At 42.6% G+C, this 25,716-nt stretch overlaps 1 protein-coding gene across 1 annotated transcript in view; it reads left to right on the top strand.

Annotated features, from left to right (window-relative positions):
- SRP54 (signal recognition particle 54) overlaps positions 1 to 25,206 on the top strand; it is a 75,590-nt gene extending 50,384 nt beyond the window's left edge. The window contains exons 16-17 of the mRNA XM_053254767.1: positions 19,276 to 19,373; positions 23,247 to 25,206. Coding sequence (XP_053110742.1) covers positions 19,276 to 19,373; positions 23,247 to 23,459 — 311 coding nt within the window. The 3' untranslated portion in view covers positions 23,460 to 25,206. The remainder of the gene's footprint in view (positions 1 to 19,275; positions 19,374 to 23,246) is intronic.
- The last annotated feature ends 510 nt before the right edge of the window (positions 25,207 to 25,716 follow it).

Below are 25,716 nucleotides of genomic sequence, written 5' to 3'. Positions count from 1 at the left end.
GATGGGCGTGAATATGTAACCCACAAAAGTCTGAATATCTCTGTTTGACTGCATAGAATATAGAACAAAGACACGTAAATATGTTCAGCGTTATAGCTATATAAATAGTATTGGAATTTGACTCGGGCTCTAATAATCTCGGGCGGTCAACTCAACTGCGCAGGGTGGGGAGGCGGCGGGGCGATCGCTTCTCGCCTCTCCACCACCAAGTCTCGTACACTGAAGCGCGGGAAAGAAATGCCACTTTATGGACCGCGCCCAGAAGCAAGATGCTTGCGGTGGCGCCCCTGCCCGTAGCGGGGGTGGGTGGGTTGCTCTACGGGAGAAAGGAGAGGCGGTTTGGGCAGGGCCCGTGGTCCTTCCTCCCCTCTGACGCCAGAGGGCCCCAGTGAGTTAGCTCTGCCTGGCATCTTAGCAACCGCGGAGGTAGGGTGTGACCGGAGGGCCGGCCCCTCTATGAGCTCATTTCCCAGGGCCTCCGCCCTGGAGGAGGAGAAGGATCTCGTACGGCTTGGCCTGGTGTGATCGCCGCCGCCGCCAGTTCCCCCCTAGCTGGACAGGAGGAGCATGGAGCAAGGGCTCTCTGCTATTACCCTGTATTGCGCCCCTGCCGCTGCCGTCGCCTGCGCCATGGATCAAGAGCAGGTGAGCTCCTCCACCCGGCCCGGCTCAGTCAAGCCTCTCGGGAGGGAAGTGTGGCTGGTCTCCTCCTTCTCCTCCGAGCCAGCCTTGCCTCCGTTCCCAATGGTGTAGGTGCAGCGGAGACATCCCGGCCCTCGCTTGTCTGCTGAAAGGGGTGGGGGTTTTCTCCTTCTCTGGCTAAATCGACGTGTCGCTCAGTTCTCCTAGGCAGGCTTGCTCAGAAGAAAGCACCACTGATCTCCGTGAGGTTTACCCCAAGGGAAGCGTAGCTAGGATTGCAGCCGCCTGCCTGTCCCGTCGTACGTCGGGGACGACTAGTAGCCGTCAAAGGGCATCTAGGCAAGAGAGCTTCAGGTAGACTGCTTGGTCCTCCTCTCTCTGACATATCCCTGACATATCCACAGGCGCTTGCCTGTGCTTCTGTACTGGCAAGCTGGGTTGTGGAAATACTCTATATTCAGCCTAGATATGATCTGTGCACAGTGTACACATGTCTGGATCTGTGTGCATGTACAGTTTATTCACACATGGTGCTCAGTGTTCATACAGTAATACTCTTTCTCTATGGGGGCCTGTACTCAAGTTCACTTTTAAGATGAGCACGTGTAGGTCATTCACTCACCTACACGTTCACAGGCACCTTTATGCCTGCACAGCAGAATGCCTGAATAGTGCTTTAATGTTGCATATGGTTGAAGTGGGATGTTGAGGGTTGGTTCACACGCTATAATAAAAACAACTACCACCGTCTGTCTCTTACTCCACATTCCCGTCATCCAGGGCGCAGGAAGTCCACTAATCTACTTGTCTGTGATGAATGAAAAATGATACCTGCCGAGTGGGGAAAAAACTCCTGACGAGTAATGTACCAATATAGCTTGACGAGTAAACAATTTTTGTCCAGCTGATGAACACAGCCAACAGTTCTTGACCCCTGCCGATATTAACCACACAACTCTTGATTCCTAATGGATGTAGTTAGGACTTGGTCCTGAGTCGTACAGACCTTATAAGTATGCTGTAAATAATAGTTTTGGTTGTGTGGCTGTTTCAGTGTGACAAGTCGGCTTCCTTACAGTTTTCGGCATAGGTTTTTATTGCAACACTACAGATAATTCTGCATTGGCTTACATCAGGTGGTTGGCGAGCAAGCACTTCTCGAAGGGAGCTTGATGGCAGGCAGGAAACGTTTCTCAGATGTAATGCTTAGAAACATAACAGTGCAATTTCTGAACACTACTGTAACTAATATAACTCTCTCACCTTTTAACCTGTAGGACGTATTTATTTTGTGCTGTAGAGGCAAGTTACTGACTGGCCAATTGCAGCGCTAGGCCACTCTTGTTAGAGCCAATGGGACATAGATAGCGATTAATACATGTATTTTCTCCACCTGATGGAGACTAGCTGCACAGTTCAGGCTTGAGTTCTCACAAATTCAAGGTGGAGTCCTATCTTCCAAGGCTTCAAGATCTTGAAATTCTAGTGCTTAAAATGATATTTTGCATGTCAGCTTTTTGGAAGGATAAATTATGAGTTATCAGTTAAAACAAACTCATAAATTATTTTTTGTCGCACCTACTTATTTGTGCACTTGGCTCCTTTTGCCTTGGTGTTGCATTTACACTTCACATGACTATGTACTGTTTTGATTTCTCCAGGCTCCTGTAAGCGAATACCTGTTACAAATTGCTCAGTTTAATATTAAATGAAGGCAGGTTTCGACTTTCAGCTAACTGTGAACACTTGGCAAGGGTGTTGGCAATACAGTTGCCTTTCATGTCTGGTATGCTTCTTTAAAAGAACCTATAAAACTGATAGAAACTTACACTGGCTAATGTTTCACATCTTGTTAAACTGTTCAGGCAGTGTTTGATGTACTTAAGACTCGGCTACTACAGGAAAATGTAAATGCCTGAGTTATGACTGTAATGAGAGATTAAATATTAGATATAAGTATGGAGGAAAGTTTAAATTGATATTATGTAATTTCATTTAAACTCTTGTAGAAGCAGATACAATGATTTTATTATTATAATATTTACTGAAAGTTTTATTACCATGCTTTGTAATATATGAGGCTGTTCTTGTGAGAGATCCATAATCAAAATTTGCTGGCTCTACTGTGCTTTGTCTAGATGAATGTTGAGATACTGAATTTAATCTTTTGATTGACAAAAACCAAAATAGGAAAATTATATCTCTTGAAAATATAGTTACCCTATTTCCTATAGTGTGAAGCTGTTTGACATTTTCACCCTAATCATTTTGCATCATCTACTTTATTCTGCAACAACTGTTGACTACTTGAGTAATGTTTTGTACAGGTGGCCTTTGTAACACATGGTCCCTGCACCTGCATTTCCGCGTAGCCACGGCTGGGTCATAGAAACCCAGTTTCTTGATTCTTGGGGCGAAAACAGGGTTGTTTTTTTCCAGCCAACTATGGTTCTTGAGTGGATGGTAATGACTTCTGATGACATTTCCTGCCACCATTTTGTGACCCTTTTCTGCAAAAAACAAAAAACATCCTCAAGGAACTGAGGATTTGGAAGTTTGGGGGCATTGCTGGAGAGCAAGGTACTGTGTTTGTTTCTGCTCTCCCTCACTTTTCTTGGTGATTTTCAGGACACTTCAGTGTGCTTAGCAACCTAAATGCCGCCCCCCCCTCCCCATAGGGTTAAGGTCTCTATCTGCAGTTTTGTTATCCATGGCAATAGACAGGAACAGAACCCCCATAAATAACAAGGCTTGCCTATATACAGGTTTTAGAGCAAGTGATACAAACATATAGGTTGGTAGTGAAGGAGTTTTCTCTTAAAATATTATTGGGTGTAAAATATTGTTGGTAACAAAGTTTGGGGAAGAACTCTGAAAAACATGATGAATGTGAATCTTGTTTTCCTGCCAGGGTTGGTTGATTTAAATTATGATTTAAATCGCTTAACAGAAGGACTCAGTTTTAATTATTTAACTTAAGTCCGGAAGATTCTATTTATTTTATGTACATTCTTGTATGCTGGCCTTAGGCCGAAATAAACAAATACATACATATATGTACATTCTTGGTCATAGACTTAGACTGAATTTTTAGAAGGTAGGTACACACATCTCATTACATTCACATTTCCTTTTCATAACTAAGCTTTGCATTTCGTTGTTGCCCTGCTTGCATTTCGCGCGCATGTCTGCCTTAACCACAGGTACAGGAACTTCATTAAAATATTCCCAAATGGGGGGTCTCTTTTACAGCTTGCTTCCATGATAGGTGTTTCTGTTCTACAATGGAGGATACACTCGGAAAAAGCCCTTTGGACTGCATGCATACATTTCGTTAACTTTTGGTTTCACTTTCTATTCCCCTCCCCCCCATCCCTTGCATTTATATTGGGACAGACTTCTCCTTGCTCAGATCTACTCCATCCCTTCAAGTCCTCTATTCATTTATTTAAATTAAAACCGCCCTGAGCCATTTTTGGAAGGGCGGTATAGAAACTGAATTAATAATAATAATAATAATAATAATAATAATAATAATAATAATAATAATTATTATTATTTATTGGCCTTCTTTAGCCCAATTCAGACATTCAAATATCTGTATACTTGTACACATGTTTATGTGAATGACTGTACCTGTGTTCATTTTAAAAGTGAACCTGGATACAGGGTAGGGATGTGAACAAACCGGCACATCCCACCAACCCCCACCACACTCTCCTGCTGGTGCTGTCATGAAATCCACTGGTGTGGGGAGGCAGCATACCTCCTTGCCGCCCCGGCCATCGTCGGACAGGAAGTGGCCGGCGCGCATGTGCCCTCCCTGCTCCTTAAAGGTAAACCCCCTGCGCCAAACTAGCTGAATACTGATTTGTCCAAAATGGTTCAGTGGTCCATAAAAGGACTGCCAAACTGGTTCGTGCACATCCCTAAATACAGGCCTTTCAAATGCTTTGTACAGATAAGAAGTGTACTTCTGTACCTGCATTCAGCATAATATGTGAATGACTGTACCTGTGTACAGATCTGTACTTGTGTACACTACACTTGTATGAGTGTTGAACATAATGTGTGAATGGGCCTAATGTCTGCAGTTTGAGAGAAGGGGGGGCAAGAGTGTGTGTGCATGCACGTAGTGCTGCAAACCTGCAGAATAGGATTGATCAGGTCTGATCTCTCATCCTCCTATACTGCTGTTCATATGTTCATAGCATATAATTAGACGCTATGATTAACATTCATGATTATATCTTTGACCTAGGTTATTTCTTATGAATTTAAAAAAAGAATTAAAATCTGCTTTAAATTAAACAATTGATTTTTTTTTTATTTTTAAAAAACAATCTTTTTATCAACCTTGCTTCCTGCTACAGGGTAGTTTTACACACTTCAAAAATGATGTAAACTGTTCTGTTGGAACTAACGAATTTAAAGACTTGCTTTAGTAAAATGGTTTTAGTGTTTGTGGAAGAGTGCTCTTGCGCAAGGCTGCTGGTGTTTCCTTAGACACCTGCCGCAGTGTGGGTTGATTGGAAATGCTGGCGTAAGTTAGCATTATGCAGTGGCTTGTTCCTGTTAAGGAAATTTCTCCAAGACCTTTCCTTAGAAAGTTGGAAGCGGTATTGGACTTGCCCTTGAGGATGTTACCTTGTTGTGTTATCCAGTGCCCTGGCTGCCACCTCCTTCCTACAGGTGCCAGTGCAGCAGAAGGAGCAACTAGTGATAGTTGCTTCTGTACCAGTTCTAGATCAGGTTCTTCTGTTCTACTGGGCTTGCCAGTTTGAGACTTGGAGAACTTGGGTGTAACTCTGCTACACTGACACAACCTTGAGCCTTAGCAAGCCCAGGCAGACTTGCAAACTAGATACCATGTGATCCCCTGATTCCTGGCTGGGAGGTTTTGTGACTGCTCTGGCTAGTGTAAATGACCTTTCTGTCTCTCCCCCCCCTCCCCCCCCATGCAATGTTCCAGCTCTGAATTATTCTTTACCATGTGTTCATCTTTGCAATCAGTCACTGACTTGCCTTTGGCAGGATGCTTTATCCAGAGAAATTGGTGACAAAGAGGGTGACGGTCTCCTCAGTTCAATAGTGAGTTCTTTTAATCCCCCTAGACATCTGAGAAACTTAAAACAATGGCAAAAGCATAATTATTTTGAAATGATCCACTATTTGTGGCAAACCCATATTATCTTATGATCAAAATGTTAATGTAATGGGAGAAAGGCAGCCTTTTAATCAATAGCTGCAAGTGAGGCAGCTTGTAGTTCTGAAACAAAGATATTATTCCCTCAAGCAGAGTGTGCTGTCGAGTCGGTGTTGGCTCCTGGCAACCACAGAGCCCTGTGGTTGTCTTTGGTAGAATACAGGAGGGGTTTCCCTTACCATTGCCATCTCCTGTGCGCAGTATGAGATGATGCCTTTCAGCATCTTCCTATATGGCTGCTGCCCGATATAGGTGTTTCCCATAGTCTGGCAAACATACCAGCTGGGATTTAAACCAGCAGCCTCTGGCTTGCTAGTCAATTCATTTCCCAACTGCACCATTAGGTGGCTTGCTATAATTCAGTAGTAATAATAATAATAATTCGATTTCTATACCGCCCTTCCAAAAATGGCTCAGGGCGGTTTACAAAGAGAAACAACAAATAAGATGAATAAGTAGGATCTAAAATTAAATGTGTCAGTAATGTATACTAATTTATTAGTATACAGGTGGCTCTCTTTATCCACGGTTTCAGCATTTGCAGTTTCGCATATCTGCAGTCGGACAAAGGTATACTTGACCTTGTTATCTGCTGTATACAGCTTTGCGTATCCGGTTTTGTCAGTGTAGATCTGCCCTTACATGGCCGTGCACTTGCTGCACGTGCCTATGGATTATGAGAGGAGTTTGGAGGACAGTGGAGTGCTTTGGTCTGCATGTTTAGAGTTTTTTGTGCTTCTCGAAGTCATTTTGGGTAGCATTTGGCAACATTTTGTTTTCTTAGGAAGCCATTGGGAGCCTTCAGGAGTCATTGCTATTAAGCTTTTTGAGGCTTTTTGCAGCCATTTCTGTGGGGCCTTTGGCAGCCTTTTTTGAGCCATTCTTCTGGAGCTTCTTGGAGCCATTTTCTGGAACCTCTTGCAGCATTGTGCTGCCCTCATGAGATGCTAATTATAACTTTTATAAGTTTAATTTTGATTAAAATTTATTTCAAATTATGTTTTTTAATTTTAATAATTAGTCCTGTATTTGAAATTGTAATTAAAAATTCAATTTCAGTTGATTTTAGTTATTCATTGAAAATTGATTCTTCTCCTTGATTCTCATACACTCTGCTGTGTGTGTTTACTTGAATTGGATTTAATTTTGTGCTGCCTGTTTGACCAATCTAGCAAATCACACCAAGGGGCTTGTGCTGTTAAGTGCTGGACTTCAACAGTGGGGTGAGGAAACATCATGATTACACATTACTGGAGGAGCTGGAGAGCTGAGGTGTTCAAAATACAGTACTGCGCGCCATTCTTATTTCTGCATTTACCCTGTCATTTTAGTGATTTTTAGGTCATTTTTCTGGACTCCAGAACCTAAACCCACCCCACACATTCCATTGACTTAAGGTTTCATTATCCATGGGTTTTATTATCCACGGTTGTAGGCCAAAATGGAACCTGCATGAATACTGAGGGCCACCTGTACTTGGACAAACAACAAAATGCTTTTAAACACATATCCTGTTCTTAATACCAGCCTTCCTTTTTGGATGGCCTCAAATAAGCTAATACATTATTATATTTACTAGCTGTACAAACAAAATACTGCTTTACTGCCCAAGTGTAGAGGGAGGTGGCTGTAGATGAAAGTCCTCAGTACATTAAAAATGCTTTATAAGTAGTGGTAATTTTCAGTGTGGTAGAATTGAAGACTAATATATTTATCAAATCAGCTTTAACAAATAAAATTGCACCTTTTAAAAAACCATCTTATTTCTGCCTTCAAACTGTGGGTGTTGTGATGTGCTGTTTGTAAAAATGACTGAGGATTATTTGTAGATGGTTAAAAAGATGCTGGAATCTTTGGGAAACCCTTTTCTTGCATTTTTTGGTTTTTCTTAATAGATACGTGTTGCATCTAACAATTGCCCTCTTTATTACAGCTGCATTCAAATGGTGATAGAGGCTTTGAGAATGTGGAACTTGGAGTCATTGGAAAAAAGAAGAAAATTCCAAGAAGGGTTATCCACTTTGCAAGTGGTGAAACCATGGAAGAATACAGCACAGATGAAGAGGAAGATGAACAGCAGGAGAAGAAAGACCTTTTGCCTTGTGTTGATCCAGTAGGTTTGTTTCTTGAGAAAAATTTCTTCATTTGACAAGTTACATTACCTATGTGCGACTTTCTCTCAGTTTGCAGAAACCCATTAATTCTGATTTTGTTTCATTATGGTGAGTTGTATCCCACAGAAACAGATTATATCAAGTCATAAAGAGGTTTTTTTTAAAAAAAGAGATGGTTTCAGATCTTACCTTGTTCATGAGCCTGGTTCAAGCTACTTTTCTCTCAGCTGCAACCTGTCTCCCATCTGCAACATGAGATAATACTTACCTGGTGGTTGTAAGGGTTACTGAAACAATTTATAAAAAGTGCTTTGAATGCTTAAAATATTTCCATATTTACCTGAATCCAAGACTAGTTTTTTCAGGTTCTTTGATATTAGAAATCGGGGTCTTCTTAAATTCAGATTTCGTTTCGGGTAAATATAGGTATAATATGTATTTAAATTCTGTTTTTAAAGGGACTCATCTTAAATTCAGAGTCATCTTGTATTTGAGTAAATATGGTATATACATCCTAAGTAGTAGTACTCAAGCAAATGTGAATTACCGGTATGACACTTGAAGAATGCTAGCATGGTGACAAGTCTGTGTTGCATTTAGCTTTTGTTCTAACCAGCCATGTTTTTAAAATTCATAATGTTTCTGCAGTATTGCTGGTGATGGCTGAGATGACAAAGTGATTCTAGTGGTTACTGTTTAAACCCATAAAGCAGTCTCTGAAGGAAAAACAAAACAAATGTTTGTGTACACTTAACTATTACATGTGCAGAGAAAGGGATACTTGTTTGTCCTTTTGTGTTTGAATGTGCTGGCTGAAATTACTGTTTGCTTTTTATTTATTTATTCGATTTGTATACTGCCCTCCCTAAAATGGCTCAGGGCAGTTTACATTAAAATCAAAAACACATAATAAAACAATTTTTAAAAAAACAACATTTAAACCAGATTAAAATTAAAACTAGATATCATTAAAAGCCAGGCTAAAAAGATGTGTCCTTAAGACTCTCCTGACGGCCTCCAAGGGGAGCGTGTTCACAACTTACGGGTGACAACTGAGAAGGCACTATTCCACATCGCCACCAGATGAACTGGTGGCACCCAAGGACGGACCCCTTCTGATCATCTTAATGACTGGTGGGGATCTTGTAGAGAAAAGTGCACTCTCGGATTACCCAGACTTAAGCCATTCAGTGCTTTAAAGGTAATAACCAGCACTTTGCCTGCAAACATATTAGCAGCCAGTGCAACTGTTTTAAGGACAGGCATAATGTGGTCTCTCTGGGATGCCCCAGAGACCAATCTGGCTGTCACATTTTGGACTAATTGAAGTTTCTGAACTGTGTACAAAGGCAGCCTACATAAAGCACATTGCAGTAGTCCAACCTGGAGGTTACCAGCTGGTGTACCACTGTTTTCAGGTCATTCTCCTCAAGGAATGGGTGGAGTTGACAAATCAATCACAGCTGGTAAAAAGCACTCCTGCTCACAACCTCAATCTGAGGCACCAAGATGAGAACCAGGTCCAAGGGCACTCCCAAACTATGAACCTGTTCATTCTGGGGGAGTGTAACCTCATCCAGAACAAAAAGTTCTATCTCATCTTGCAGATTACAACTCCCAACAATGAGCACCTCTGTCTTGCTTGGATTCAGCTTATGTTTATTATCCCTCATCCAGCCCCTTTCTGCCTATAGGCAAGCATTTAAGAGAGCCAGTGTGGTGTAGTGGTTAGAGTGCTGGACTAGGACCGGGGAGACCCGAGTTCAAATCCCCATTCAGCCATGAAACTAGCTGGGTGACTCTGGGCCAGTCACTTCTCTCTCAGCCTAGCCTACTTCACAGGGTTGTTGTGAAAGAGAAACTCAAGTATGTAGTACACTGCTCTGGGCTCCATGGAGGAAGAGCAGGATATAAATGTAATAATAATAATAATAATTAATTAATAATTGCCTGATATTGATGACGAGGATAAATAGATTTGGATGTCAGCAGCATATTGATAACACCCAGCACCAAATCCCCTGATGACCTCACCCGTGGTTTCATGCATATGTTAAAAAGCATTGGTGACAGAGTAGAGACCTGAAGGACTCCATATAGTAGCTTCTGTTTAGAAGAGCAACTGTCATCAAGCGCCACCATGTGAACTCTTCCCAAGACATAGGAGCGGAACCATTGTAAAATAGTGCCTGCTATCCCCAAATCTCTTAGGCAGTCAATCCATAAGGATACCATGGACAATGGTATTGAAAGCTGCAGAGAGATCCAAAAGAATCAGCAGAGTCACGCTCCCTTTGTCATGGTAAAGGTAATTTATCAGGCCGACCAAGGCCATCTCAGCCCCACATAGCACACCCTAAAGCTAGTTTGAAATGGTCTAGATAATCAGTTCTTCCAAGACTTGGAAGCTGGTCAGCCACCACACTCTCAGTCATCTTACCCAACCATGGGATGTTGGAGACTGGTGGTGGCCTACAATTATCCATCACCAGGGGATCCACAGTGGGCTTCTTAAGAAGGGGTGGCATCCTGCCCTCCCTCAGTGAGGTATTAATGATATCAACTAGGCCAGTTCCAACAACCTCACTGCAAGATGAAATCAGCCATGTTAGTCAAGGATCCAAAGAACAGGTTGTAGGCCATACTGCTCCAAGCGGCTTGTCCATAACCTCAGGAGTCACAAACTGAAACTAGTCCCATCTAATATTTCAAGAGGGATTGCTGGACACCTCCCTAACTGGCTCTGCAGAAATATTGGAGTCAGCCTGAATGCTAGAGATTTTATTTGCAAAGAACTCATTGAATGCTTTGCAATGAGACATTGTATCCAGAAACAGATATGAAACAGAAGGGGCTTGAGTTAAACCAGTTAAACCATCCAGAACAGCTCTGCTGGATGAGAACATGCAGACGCAATACACCCAGAATAAAATTGCTTCCTTGCTGTGTGCATTACCACATCATAGGCCTTCAAATGGGCTTTATGCTGTGTCTTAACAAATTCAAGATTAGTTCTCCATTTGTGCTCCAGTCGTCTACCTAGCCGCTTTACCTACCTTGCTACCTCCAGTAGCTCTTCTGTATAAGTCCACCTCCACTAAAACTAAAAACTTAAACTGGAGGACTTTGAGTATAACTACACCTCCGACCTTAGCCCCACACTGAAGGCCTGGCACCAAAGGCCAGCCCCCTTTGATGGACGGCTTTGGTGGCTGCCTGCAGGTGCCCATACCAGCAGCTATGCCTGGGGCTGTGCTGCTGACCTACCTTGGTCCTTTTCAGCCAAACTCCCCAGACCCCACCTCTCCCATGGACTCGGGAGCCTGGCTGATGAAACTGGCCCCCATGCAGCTGCAGCTCGTCAGGGAAATCAGGACTGCGGCTCAAACTGGCAGAAGGAATTCCAGCATCTGGTCTTCTCTGCTGGTCAAAGCCGAAGGGACATTCCCACACAAGAGAACATCAGCCTAATAATGTTGCATTTGTGCGCAAGTTGCACCCATTGTGCAAATGCAACATTACACGAATTGTGTCAAGTAAGAGTAAGCCAATTGGATTTACTCTCGTGTAACACAGTTTGTGTAGTATGCTATGTCAGCTGCTGGTTAACGTGTGAGTTTGCTGACTGCATGTTACTCGTCACCACTCTGCTCAAATCCTGTTTGGGTGCATGGCTGGCTGTGTGGTATGAACACCACTTTATTGTATGTTCTAGCCAAAGAACTGGCGTGACATATTGTGGGTCTGGTAGTGTTCAACCCTCAGAGTTTTAGATATCGAACTATACTTGGGAAGTGGCCATTTAAAATAGGTGTGTTTTGCTTGTGTGTGTCTGTCTTGGCACATTTCATTTGTAACTATACTTCCACTGGAAAGGGATAACAATCTTGCATCAAATATTTTTTGAAGTACAAAGCCAGAGCTTGGTATCCCTCTTCATTCCTCTCTCCAAACATTACTACTGTTCACTCTTGTTGTGGAACATGGAAGGCTGTGGGAGAGGTGTACTGGCAGTGCAGAATGCAGCTGTGTTCTTCAAACCACAGTGGAACAGAATCTGAGAAAACTATTTGTCCTTTCATGTCTGTCATACACTTTATAAGCATACTTTAACAACCTGGTGTAGTTAAGACTTGTTTTCATTATGATATTTCTTAATATATATTGAAAATGACTGAAGAACTAACTGCAGCATAACTTGCTTTTGTGGTGCTCTTCTTTGAGAGGAGAAAAGGAAAAAGAGAAGTGTTATAATGACATCATTTTGTGCTGCGTCTGAAAGAGAATGCTGGTACCTGTGGTGTATTTTGTATATCCTTGCAGTATAAATGAGAGAAAGAAATGGTGGCTCAAGCTAAGCTTTGATCTTTTGGTAAAAAGAGAGTGAGATTTCTATAAGGGCAATTATATAGTCTTTTTGTTGTTGTTGGTAGTGCCGTATTCTAGTTGGAGTATGAAAAAAATATGAGCATCTGATGCTGTGGTAAACTTGCTGTGGTAAACTTGCATATTGGGACTTCCAGTGGAAATTCAGTGTCCTAAAATTTTGTAGCTCAGTTGGCATTGGCTTCTACTCAAAGATGTGCAGAACGTGAAACAGAGCAATTTTATGTCTGAATGAAATTACAGTTATAATAGGGAAATTATAGCTATACTAGAGTTGCTTATAATGTGGCTATTAATGCAAGTTTAATTTTCTCAACTTCTGAAACTTAAAAAAATTATTATTTGACCCTACCATTTAGCCAAGAATTTTCCCCAGCTAAAAGGTGCACAAAGCATTTTATAATAGTTTATAGGAATATATGAGAGATTTTTCTGGTTCTCAGAAACACAATTCCAGATTCTCAGTCTAAGATGTTAAGGATATTTTTAAATTTGCAAAGGCACAACTAGTATTTTTAGTATTTCTATTTGAAAAGTCTCTACTGTTAGTTTTGAAAACTTCATAGTGCTTTACAAAATTAAAACAATACAAATGAAAAACCTAGTCGTGTCCCCCCCCCAAAAAAAATTGTGTGTGTCTGGGAGAAGCAACTACTTAGAGTGGGACACAGCAGTACTAACAAGAAGGGCTTTTTGTCCACCTTTGGAAAGCCAGCGGAGAGGAGGCTGTACAAACATTTCCTGGGGAGAGAGTTCCAGAGCACCAGGCCTGCTACAGAACAGGCCCTCCCTATGCAGCAGAGCTGCCTCAGACCTTTAGTTCTGTGGAGGGGGCACTCAAGGCTTTCCCAGAGATAATGAGGCCACTGGGAACCTTCTGGCTTTCTCAGTGTTTAGAATCATGTATATAAAGGATATTGCTTTAATGTAAGTTGGAGGACATTATGGTACCCTAGTATTCCAGCTGCTTGCTTGCTGCCTGGCAGTGTGAGTGTGTGAGAAAGTTGTCTTCCCTGAACATAGTTAATGTTCTGTATTTTTAACCTTGTGTTGCTTGGTTTTTGTAAGACTCTTACTTCCATCTGCAGCATCCTTTCCAACACTCTGCCCAGCTGAAATACTGTGAAAATGGTGGCCATTAAGCACAAAATGGGCAGTTGCTGTAATTAATGGGCATGGAGTGCTTTTGTGCAAAAGAGCAATCACATTTTTTTCATTAGCTTGATGTTGGCAGGAAATGTTCTTCTGCCAAGGCATACATGGTCTGACTTTTTACTTCCTGAGCATAAACATGAAGGTGCAGGATGCACAAATAATTTGTGTGCAACCCAAATAAGTGTTCTGGCTTCTTATCTAAATACTGCAGTCTCCTGATCAAATATGTGACACTGCTTTAAAACTGGAGAAGGTTATGGAATGAGAACACACATAAATACTTGAAGTTTTATCTACATGTTCAAGTTATTTAGATAAGGAATGATGTTTCAATGGCATTTCACATCACATCGGGGAATCTGTCAAGCTTTTTAGGTTGATTTCATGATAACTAGATTTATTTTTTTATTCATTTAGCACATTTTTATACCGCCCCATATACAAACCTCTGAGTGGTTTACAATTAAAACATTAAGTCAATTAAAATAGTTTAAAATACTAATACAAACAACTTTAAACTTTAAAACATACGGACTAAAAGCTTGATTAAACAGGTATGTGTTCAGATTTTTCTTTAAAGCATCCAGAGATGGGGAGACTCTAATTTTTGTTTGGATGCTTTCGAAAGTCCTAGGGCAACCCTAGAAAAGGCCCGGTTTTGGTTTTCCACCAAGTGAGCCAATGGCAACCGCAATTAGACCTCCCCTGATGTTCTTAAAAGGCGGTGGGGTTCATGGAGAAGAAGGCATTCTCTTGGACCTTGGACCCAAGCTGTTCAGAGCTTTATAGGTAATAACTTGCACTTTGTATTTTGCCCAGAAATTAGTAGCCAATGTAGTTCTTTTACAATGGGAGTGATGTGGTCTCTTTCGGTAGTCCCGGAGACCAACCTGGTCAGGGCTCAGGAAATCCACTAGTCTACTTGTCTGTGACAAGTGAAAAATGATGCCTGACAAGGGAAAAAAGTCTGGATGAGTAATGTACCAACATAGCTTGATGAATTAAAAAAAAAAATTGTCTGGCTGGTCAACAGAGCCAACATTATTTGACCCCTGAACCTGGCTACTGCATTCTTCCCAATTGCAGTTTCTGGACTATATACAAAGGCAGCCCAACGTAGAGCACATTGCAGTAGCCAGTTGCAGTAGCCTCGATGTTACCAGCATCTGCACCATTGTTTTAAGGTTGTTTATCTACAGAAATGGATGTATCTGGCATACCAGTCAAAGCTGATAAAAAGCACTCCTGGCTACTGCTGCAACCTGTGATATATTAATTACACAATATTTGTATTGTGTAACTTTTATAGTTGTGTTTAAATGTTTTGTAAACTGCCTTGAGATTGTTTTAATTAAAGGCAATATAAAAATTTAACAAAAAAAGGAATATAAATATTGGGGAGAGGTTTAGGTCCGGAAGTACTCCCAGACTATGTATCTGCTCTTTCCGGGGGAGAATAACTCCACCAAGAACCACGGCCAGACTGGGGGCACTGAGAGGGCAGTGGAATGTATGTTGGGAGGGTTCCAGGTTTTGAGCAGAATGGGTAATTAAGGGTGGGAGAATTCACTGCTGCTGAGTGTGGCGGGGCGCAGGGGCATCCCATGGATGGGGTGCACCAGGAATATGCCCTGTGGGCCAGTCCGAGCCTGCCCAAAACAGGCAGATCTAAACCACTTCCTAAGTTCTGACCTCTCACAATAAGTACCTCCATCTTGCATGGATTCAGCTTCAGTTTTGTTCTCCCTCGTCCAGCCCACTACCAATTCCAGGCAGGTATTTAGGGAAGCTAAGCCATAGCTTGATAAACTTGACATGGAGAGATAGATTTTAAAATAGATTTTAAAAAGATGTCTTCACAGTTCTGTGAAATATGTTGTAGTGATCATTATTTATTAAAAAAATAGATATTAAATAAGATAGAATCTACAGATCTGGCAAACTATATTCAAAATGTTGTGTTAAAGATTAGTAATGTGCACTGTAGCCTTTGGCAAGTAACAGGCAATACCTACTTATAAGACTTTCTAAAAACAAGGTATGGATGCTGTGGTCAGGAAAAGTACTGCTTGGAAGCACCTATGGGATGATTTCCTGTCTGTTCTTAATTTGTTTAAGAATTCTTAATATATTTAATAATTTGGTTGTATTCATAATTTTTTCTGGAATTATAGGGGTGTATTCTAAATTAATATGTAACTTCTTTGTCCCCTGTGCTCTTGGGACAAACACGCACTTCTTGCTATGTGCTGCAGTTCCTACCTAGTACAGTCACAAGATCCAATTGGAGGGAGTGTGTGATCCCTGCTCAAATTCACTGCTCAGTAGTGAATTTGCCAAGTAAGGTTAATAGTATGTGTCTCATTCCTGTGTATGAGAAGCTGTCTCTGGCCCACAAAAGCTTCTGATGCAGCGCACTCTTTGTTTTTAAGAGGGCACACAGGGCTCTGCTAAAACAGACTATGCCTCTAGAGCTTGTAGATAATGCAGGGCCAGCTCCTGGTTTGATGGGATCAAGGGGTAAAGTGACCCCTGGGCGGCCTCTCTCCCCCTTACTGTGGCAATATACAGTACCTGTAATGTCTTGTGTACTCAGATTTGTGTTATATGAATTGTAAACATTATTGAGCTGTTGCCAGCTCAAAGAAAATGAAGAAATTCCACTGCCGTGGTAAGAGGAAGGGTGCACCAAGCTGGCAGCTTCCAGTTGCTGGATAGACCCAATTCTTCCCAGGAAGCCAGGGAAGGTGTGGGCAAGCTCCCCCGCCCCCCACCCTGCAACAACCCTACATCCTTGGCAGCTTTGTGCTGATGCAAGTTCTGGAAAAAGGTAAGTGGGGAAATAGTTCCCAAAGTCTTATAAGAACAGCACTCTGTACTGTAACTTGGCAAAGAGGCACCTTTTAATGTGGTGATTCTCTTTATTTGGCAGGAAGAGAGTAACTGGCCCTATCCAGCCCCAGCACAGTCCCTCCAGTGACTGTTGCTGGTGTCTATCTTATGTTTCTTTTAGATTGTGAGCCCTTTGGGGACAGGGATACATCTTATTTATTGTTTCTTTGTTTAAACTGCCCTGAGCCATTTTTGGAAGGGCGGTGTAGAAATCAAATGAATAAATAAATAATCATCTCTTTATATGATACACTAAGGTCGTGGCAAGCCCCGCCCCCACCACAGCCACAACTAATGAAAATGAGGGGGCGGGGTTTGCACATACAACCTTTGTCTGAGGTGGGAATGGTGACGGAGACTGTGACGACAGGGCATGGCGCTGGTGGTGGAGGGGGCTGCTAAAGCTCCTACCATGGGCCCATTTTTGGGGGGCCACAATGGGCTGTAAATGCCCCAACCTGTCATTTGGGCATCAGGTGGGCTCAAAGAAGGAGCTTTCGCCACCAGCGCCCCATCATTGCCCGTCCTCTCTGCTTCCATGGGGCGGCTTAAGGCTGGGGGGAGGCAGGGCAGGGGGCCGAATCGGCCTGTGGGAGGCCAGGAAGGCGGTTTCGCCACCTCCACTGCCATCCCGGATGGCAGGGGGTGGTTGGGACAGGGGGAAGGCGGCGCAAGGAGCCGGATCGGCAGTGGCGGTGGGGAAGATGGAGAGCTAGTGTGCAGATGCTCTGTACTGGGCCAGCTAGTACAGACTATTGTTTCTCCATTTGTTACTGTCCCCTGCTAACTGAGCAAAGAGACACCTTTTTAAAAGTGGTCATTCTTTTTATTTATTGGGGGAGAGCAACTGGCCCTATCCATCCCCAGCACAGCATCCCTCCAGAGGCTGTTGCTGGTGTCTGTCTTACGTTTCTTTTTTAGATTGGGAGCCATTTTATTTAGTTCTCGTTCTCGTTCTCTCTCTCTCTCTCTCTCTCTCTCTCTGTGTAAACTGCTTTGGGAACTTTTGTTGAAAAGCGGTATATAAATATTTGTCGTATTCGTAAGTGTTCTTCTGTTCTCTATATGAATGGAAGTATAAGTCTGGAATATCTAGTGAAGAAGATTCTAGAACATCATTCCTGTGGAGAATGGACGTGGTTTGAAGGCACAAGTGCAGTTCTGTGTTTGGTCAGTACCTGGGTGGGAGACTGGGAATCCAGTGTAAGCTGCCTTGAGTTCCATGACAGAAGAATACAAGTACAATGTATTTCATATAATGTCCCATTTTGTAATAGAAATAAACTTAATTGAACACTTACTCTGTTGCAGGCAACACTTACTTGGGGACCCTATTTGTGGTTTCAGATGCTAAGAGTAGCCACATCAACACTATCAGGTACTGATTTATTCAGTGTGTGTGTGTGTGTGTGTGTGTGTGTGTGTGTATCTGTATCTATTTATATTTTATCAATCTATATTGATATATACATAAACTCTGACAGCCAAAATCTTTGTTGTATAAACTGGAGTGAGACAGAACACAGACTAATTAATAGCTTTATTTCACTTTTCTGTCCCTTAAGGTTTGTTTGTTTGCACACTACAGAAGTGTTATTCTATAGCAAACAGAAGGATCTCTTAGTGAAAAGCTGAATGCTCTCATGTCTTCAAAACTATGTGGGTTACCCACGTTGACTCAAAAGCTGAGAGTCGGCATAAAATATTTCTCCTCACAGAAGTATGTTGAGTGCAGAATGTTAAGTCACTGTGCTGACATAGAATTTGCATATCTTGGTGCCTACACTTTACCACAGTCTAGCATGAGTGGGTTATAGCTTACTCTGAACAATTATTACAGTTGAATCAAGCTATCATTTTCTGCATGCTTGACTTCCGCTGTGCTTTACAAATTGGTTATAAGACAGAGCAGTAGGATGCAAAACTAGACATCCATTCCTTGTCATCAATGCTGCCATTACGTGTGTGTGTTTCAGTAATTATGCAGAACCTCGGTTTATTTTAACTCATACCACAAGCGATAATCAATTCTTGGTTAATTTGTACTGCCCCTTTTCTTTACACCTTATGGTCTAGGCTGACTTTTCTCTATGCATGAATCCTGCAAGGGCGGAGGTACTGCAACCAAGATTAAACCATGCTTGTAGGTTCAGACATCACACAAGACTGTGGTTGGGTTAGTGCAAGTTCAAGCATAAACTAACCACAGTTGGGGAAAATAAACCATGGCTCCATGTGAACCTGCCCTGGGTGTGGCCTGGTTCAGACATCACATGGTACCATGGTTAAACCTTGGTTCCATACGATGTGTCTGAGCCTCGAGTCTGCACATTCCCCTCTCCTTGCCCCATGTGCTAATTGGAGGAATCTTACTTCTGGCTGTTAGAGAGAAATCACAATCAGTCATGACATCTGAACTGACAAATATTGGTTTGCTTGCTTGGAATTAAATTTGATTTTAATTTTATCCATCTGTGTTTAATTGTTTTATTGTTCGTCGTTGTTCTAACCAGTTCTGAACTGCCAGGAGATATTTGTGTTTGGTGGTATATAAATGTGCTAAATAAATAGCTTGAGATCTGAACTCCAAGACTTGGGTTCACATTTTGTTGTTTCAGTCAAGTTGGCTAGAATAAACCAAGACTGGTCATGACATCTGAAACAACTGATATTGGCTTATTCTAATCTAAATTGGATGTAGATGCCAACACAGGCAGAGGAAGTGGGGAGCACTTGCTCCTGAGGCTCAGGGATGTTACATGGGACCAGGCTTTAACCGTAGTTCTGTATGGCATCTGAACCAGCCCATACTGTTTCCAGGAGTTGTGCCTGCTAAGTCTGCTGCATTCCACACACATGTCCTTTGATTTATTTATTCAGTATGTGACTTCCTTGGTGAAAAGATTGCCTCTGTTTTGGGAATCAGCACACCAAAATACCAGTATGCCATAGACGAATACTACAGGATGAAGAAAGAGGTGTGTCTCTCTTCTTGTATTCTTTTACAGCATAGCACTTATGAACATCATGGTCATTCCTAAAAAGCAGAGCATATTAGTCTGTGCTATTAAACCTTTAAATAGTTTTAACTTTTAAAATATGAAATGTAAGTTAGAACTGTTCAGTTCTTCAAAAACAAAGCAAACCCATAATGTCATTTAGGGGTGTGTCCGAACCGGTCTGGAGGCCATTCTAATGGCCTCCGAACTGCCGGACCGGTTCGGACTGGGCCGGTCCGGGTCCGGGTGGGGGGTCTCACTTTATCGCTCTAGCGGATAAAGAGCTCTAGCGCGCGTGCGCGCGCGCCCAAAGCCCCAGTTGGGCCGGAGGCTTGGATAAGAGAGGAGCTCTGTTCGCGAGCTCCTCTCTAATTTCTTTAAACTTGGTGAGCACTCGTGGGGGGGGGTGGCGGGTGGCGGGGCGGGAGGGCGGCAGTAGCCTTTCCTTCTCTAATCTGCTCACGGGGGGGGGGCGGTGGAAGCGGCGGCGGCTGGGGTGGCTGGTTTCCAGCGCCCCAATTTTACCATAGATTACGGCCACTGGCGGGGGCAAAGAGGCGGGAGGGGTAAACAAGCCCTCCCCGCCCTAAAATGCAGGCCCCCCTTCGGTGCTGGTCCGGACTGCTCCGGACCATGCACATCCCTAATGTCATTTCTGCCACTTGCACACTCCAGTGTTCGTCAATATTTCTCAAGCAAGGGCCACTTTGGAAAAAAAAAAAAGCATCTATGTGAGCCATTCCCTACCACACTGTCTGCACAGTGCTGGGAGGCAGTGTGCTGGGAGGGACCCTTTAAGAGAAATTGAGCCTAGTTGAGCCCCTTAGAGTATTAGAAGGCATGCGTAGAATGCTTGGAAGTGTAGTTCTTCCCATAGAACTTTCCCCCTAGAACTCTATGAGGAAGTGCTGGGAAGGACTACACTTCCTGTCCATGCCTGGGCCTTGCACTGAAGAACACTGCTCTAGTCCATTCTTCAAGACAAGTTTCTACAGGAAACTTAGAGCAGATCTCAGTTACGAACTTTCAAGGAGAATATGCCTTTTGAAAAAGACCTTTTTTCTGTTGTTCCATAAAAAAGTTTCTATATCATTTGGAAAAATGAATAAACTAATCTATGGAGAGCTTTACTTCAAACTGAGCATATACCATCCTTTCTTACCTTGTTTGTTTACCCTAATTTAGAGCAAGTTAGGTGTCTGCTGAGTGACTAGACTTGCTCAGACCCATTTCTCTCATACTTGTGTGCTACCTAGTTAATGTGACGGGACAGGAACACCTAAATCTGTTCCGGGGGAATTTCTCTGAAGAAACCATTTCTTTTCTGCAGCTAATTCTGACCAGCTGGGGAAGCAGGCAATAGAATGGGGTCCAGACTTACCCTGGTGGCGCAGTGGTAAAACTGCCGCCCTGTAACCAGAAGGTTACAAGTTCGATCCTGACCAGGGGCTCAAGGTTGACTCAGCCTTCCATCCTTCCGAGGTCGGTAAAATGAGTACCCAGAATGTTGGGGGCAATATGCTAAATCATTGTAAACCGCTTAGAGAGCTTCCAGCTATAGAGCGGTATATAAATGTAAGTGCTATTGCTATTGCTATTGCTATAACCAAACGAGGAAGCAGGAATAGCTGCATATGAGGTGTAGAGTACTTCATCAAAGGAGCAAAGAGAGTTTTGGTCTCTTGATAACTTATTTTTCTTTTGAAAAGTTCAGTTTAAGAGTACCACAGAATTGCTGGAAATTGAGTATTGGTTATGGAAGCAAGGTTGAAGGCTCTTTTAAGAGAGAGCAGGAAGAGGATTGGGGGAATGATTAAAGTCAGACTACTGTGAGGGAAAATGAAAGTGGAAAGAAGCCAAGAAGGGAGGTGGAGCAAGAGAGCAGATTATATTTCTCCTAGTCTTTTGAAAGCGATGAGAGCAGTGTTCCCTCTAACAGGGATTTCCAGATATTGTTGACTACAACTCCCATAATCATAAGAACAGCTCTGCTGGATCACGCCCAAGGCCCATCTAGTCAGGCATCCTGTTTTACAGAGTGGCCCACCAGATGCCACTGGAAGCCACAGGCAGGAGTTGAGGGCATGCCCTCTCTCCTGCTGTTACTCCCCTATCATTGGTACTCAGAGGAATCCTGGCTTTGAGGCTGGAGGTGGCCCTCTGACTAGTAGCCGTTGATAAACCTCTCCTCCATGAAGTTATCCAAACCCCTCTTAAAGCCATCCAGGTTGTTGGCTGTCACCACATCTTGTGGCAGAGAATTCCACAAGTGGATCACGCGTTGTGTGAAAAAGTACTTCCGTTTGTTGCTCCTAGACCTCCTGGCAATCAATTTCATGGAGTGACCCCTGGTTCTAGTGTTGTGTGAGAGGGGAAAGGATTTCTCTCTCTCCTCTTTCTCCACACAATGCATGATTTTATAGACCTCTATCATGTCTCCCCGCAGTCGTCTTTTTTCTAAACTAAAAAGCCCCAGGTGTTGTAGTCTTGCCTCATAAGAAAGGTGCTCTAGGCCCCTGATCATCTTGGTTGCCCTCTTCTGCACCTTCTCCAGTTCAACAATGTCCTTTTTAAGATGTGGTGACCAGAATTGTATGCAGTACTCCGAGTGTGGTCACACCATAGTTTTGTATAAGGGCATTAGAATATTAGCTGTTTTATTTTCAGTCCCCTTCCTAATGATCCCTAGCATGGAATTGGCCTAAGCAAAAGCCATTGCAGCTGGGGATTCTGGGAGTTGTAGTCAACAACAGCTGGAAATCTCTGTTAGAGGGAACACTGGATGAGCGGGATGGTTGAATCTCAGGTTGGCGGTCTGGATTCCTCACTGCAGCAAGGCCTTGGCCATGTGGGGTGGGAGCAACCGAGCTGCTAGCTCATCTAGAGAGTTCCAAAAGCAACTTTGTGCTGGTCTGGCACCAGGGTTCCAGGTTGGGCCTGCACAGTTTGTATGCCACAGACACGAGCTGGGGGTTGAGCATAGTGGCAGGTGCTCAGCTGGGAGTCTTTAGGGCAGTACTGGGAAGAACTACCCCCAATATCCCCACTTCTGGAAGCACACTGGAGTTTGGGTCCTTGGGCCAGTTATAGGGGTTCAAAACTAAACTAAGGCAAAGGGACGTTTTGAGTTGGGAATTTCCAAGTTTACACAAAGTGGAAAGATGTTAATAATTTGCTGTTGGGAATCAGGAGAGCTGAGTGGGTGAGTCAACACTCCCAGGTTTGGACACACAGGTGACAGGGCTCTGGTGCATTGCATTGGAGTGAGTCATGCTTGTCTGTTGGGACTTTCTTTTGGGACCCTTACTTGTGGGACCAGCATTTTAACCTCATTGAAAACAGAAGAGAGCTGGATGCAGTTCCTGTCACCCAAGCACAAGTCTCTGCCTATGTGACTGTCTTGCTTTCCTGAAAGGGAGGCCAGCCCTCAGAGCACATGATCTGATTCATCTGGTGGTTCTTCTAGGCCAAGATGGAGGCTACATTCAACTGTGGGGAGGCATATGCTATGGTAACAGCTGCTACCCTCTGACTTCTCTCTTAATTAGAAGAGATTGTTACCATTTTGTTTAAAAGCAAAATTGATGTACTGCTGGTGTTCCAGCTGACAAACCATCTCCATGACATAAACTAACTAAAGTTATAACTTTTTCCAGTCAGATGGGTATCACTCTGGGGTGGCTTTCAAACAAGTGTAATATTAATGGATTGGATTAGTGACTTGTATTTAATGATTGACATCTTGGGAAGAAACACATATTAAACATGTTAATGTTTTTAGAGGGCTGATAAAAAATATAAGAGGAACCATAGAGAATATAGACTTACAGTTGCATACTATGGATATTTTAGGAGGAGGAGGAGGAAGAAGAGAACAAAATGTCAGAGGAAGCAGAAAGAAGGTTTCAAGAGCAGCAGAACCAAAGTCAAGAGGCAACTGCTGTCCAGACAAATCAGCCAGAAGCCACAACCTGTACTACATTTGTGAATTTCAACTTTGAAACTGAAGGCGATTGTCCACCCATTGTGGAAAGTAAACAAGATGTAACTCCAGTGTCTGCTTAGAATGAGGATGTTGCATAGGAATTCGTTCTTTAATGTCAAGTTTGTAGGTCTTGTTATGCATGTTCAACAGAATGTAATGTATTTAAAAAGTGTGGCCAAGACAGAGCTCTTAATGTCCCTTCAGTTGACATCTGTCTAATAAAGGCTAAGACATTTTGCTTAACCTGTCTATTAGATTATGAAATAGAAATAACTGGGTCCTAAACTGACCACCTATCTATGCAGAACAAGTAAGATGTCTTTCCTGAACATCTGGTGCCTTGTTGACAGTTGTGGACTGATAACTTTGTTTTGAGGTCTATTTTGTATTTATAATTTTACTTATTTAAACCTAGCTGGAAGATTGTTAGACTAATTGAAACTAATTCACAAGGCATCTTTGTGACTTAGTTTAATTTTATTGGTGTGTATGTGTCTGTGTCTGTCCAGTCATGCAAACTTAAAATAAGGTGGCTTTGTTTAATGTCTGTTGAAAAGAAAGTTTTCTGAAAACTTGTTTTGCAAAATCCTATTACTAGATCTCTAAAGCACATTCTCACTCATTGATTGGAAGAGGTGTAATGTATAAAGCACCTAGACAGTGGAATTTGTAATCTCTGTCTTAAATAAGTGTTCTGAAAAAGGAAACTCAGATGAGGCTCCAGCATTCAAAAGCCGTGACCACTAATCTGCCTTTGTTTTGAGGGATTCTGGATAGAGCTTAGTATGCTGGTAAATGGGCTGATGGGTCTGAATGTTTAGTGAGAAGTTAAATGAATATATTCTTCTTTCTGTTGTACCGAGGCATGCTTGCTACATTTAGTTATTCATGTCACATCTTTGCAGTTCTCTTTCACTTTACTGAGTTAAAGACCAGGCTTAATTAGAGTGGTAGAAACTGATCTTTGGGATTTTTTTTTTAAATTGAGAACTGCCTACTGTGATGATAGGAGTGGGTTTTCTAGCTCGAAAGTCTAGTCTGCCCTTGATCAAGGACCACTAAGAATCTTCCCTAGCTTGTATAGAATTCTCTTAGACAATCCACACTCATTCTAATGAAACATCTGCAGCACAGATGTTTGTAGGTATAGGGCAGAATCCACAGAGTTGTGTGCACTGGTGCTTTTCTTCCTTTCTCCCACTCTAAAGGAGTGAGTGATTGAATGAGAAGCACTCATTCAGGTGCTTCTGAATGGTGGAGGATCTGTCAGAGTTGATACAATGTAGTGCAAAGGAGGTAGAGCCCTTTTCATAAAAGCCTATATACTTGTATAACATGAAGTTAGGAGGCCACTTCAGTGTCCACGGGGAGATAAACATGTTGCCAGCACGAGCCAGAAAATGAGAAACCGAACATACGCAGCTGCCTTTGTTGTCTTTGCCAGGCAGGATGTCAGAAGGAAGGGTTAACCTGAGAATGTTAGGATAGCTTTAACTAAAATAATCAATCTCCATATATATGTATGTATATAAGTACATTTGACTAGAGAATCATGCTGATTTCCACTAAAGTGGTCTTAAACTGTACGTGAAGCCTGTATATCAAATATCTCTATAGGTATCAGTTTAGCCTTTTAATTGCCTGGGTCTGTAACATTTGCTAGCCAAAAATGTTCTTGCTACATTGAATGGGGAAGGGCTCATTATCATAAGTTTACTCTAGTCACTGTGCCTTACTGTTAATATTTCTTTCAGTATATGCAAATGGTATGAAAGTGGTTACTTTTTCTTGTAAATACATTAAAAATTTATATTTAATAACTTTAAATTAGTTGGGCTCAGAGTTGTTCTTAGAAGGCAGGCAAAGTTCTGCTTTTGACAAAGCAGGGTGCAGCTGCCATTAGAAATGTGGTGGCTAAGCCAGCCTAGTTTTGCACTGCCTCAATAAGAGATGTTGCATGCATGCACTTGAAGTTTGTAGAGCTGCAGTGCTCCACTAGTGGAAGATAGGGGTTTGCAGAACTGAGTTCAAATTAAATTGGCCCGGTTTGGCGGTTTCGACCTCAAACCGAACCAGCCTCAAAAAAAGGCAGCCGGTTCGAGTTCAAATTCAACCAGTCCTGATCCGTTATGGACTGATTCAACAGTTCAATGGGCTATGCTTGTAAAAGGGAATCCGGTGAGGATTCCCCTTTCCAAGCAAAGAGGCATCCTGCCTTTAAAAGGCTTTTAAGGGCAGCAGGAGGGCACCTTACCAGCAGCTCCTCTAAACCCCGGCACTCTCCCCAGCAGTGTGGCCCACAGGGTGGTAGGGATGTGTTCAAACCGGCTCAGAGGT

Source organism: Hemicordylus capensis, chromosome 1, assembly GCF_027244095.1.
Source record: "Hemicordylus capensis ecotype Gifberg chromosome 1, rHemCap1.1.pri, whole genome shotgun sequence".
Classification (NCBI taxonomy): domain Eukaryota; kingdom Metazoa; phylum Chordata; class Lepidosauria; order Squamata; family Cordylidae; genus Hemicordylus; species Hemicordylus capensis.
The sequence above is the reverse complement of the archived record's forward strand: the minus strand, read 5'-3'. Positions and strand labels throughout refer to the sequence as shown.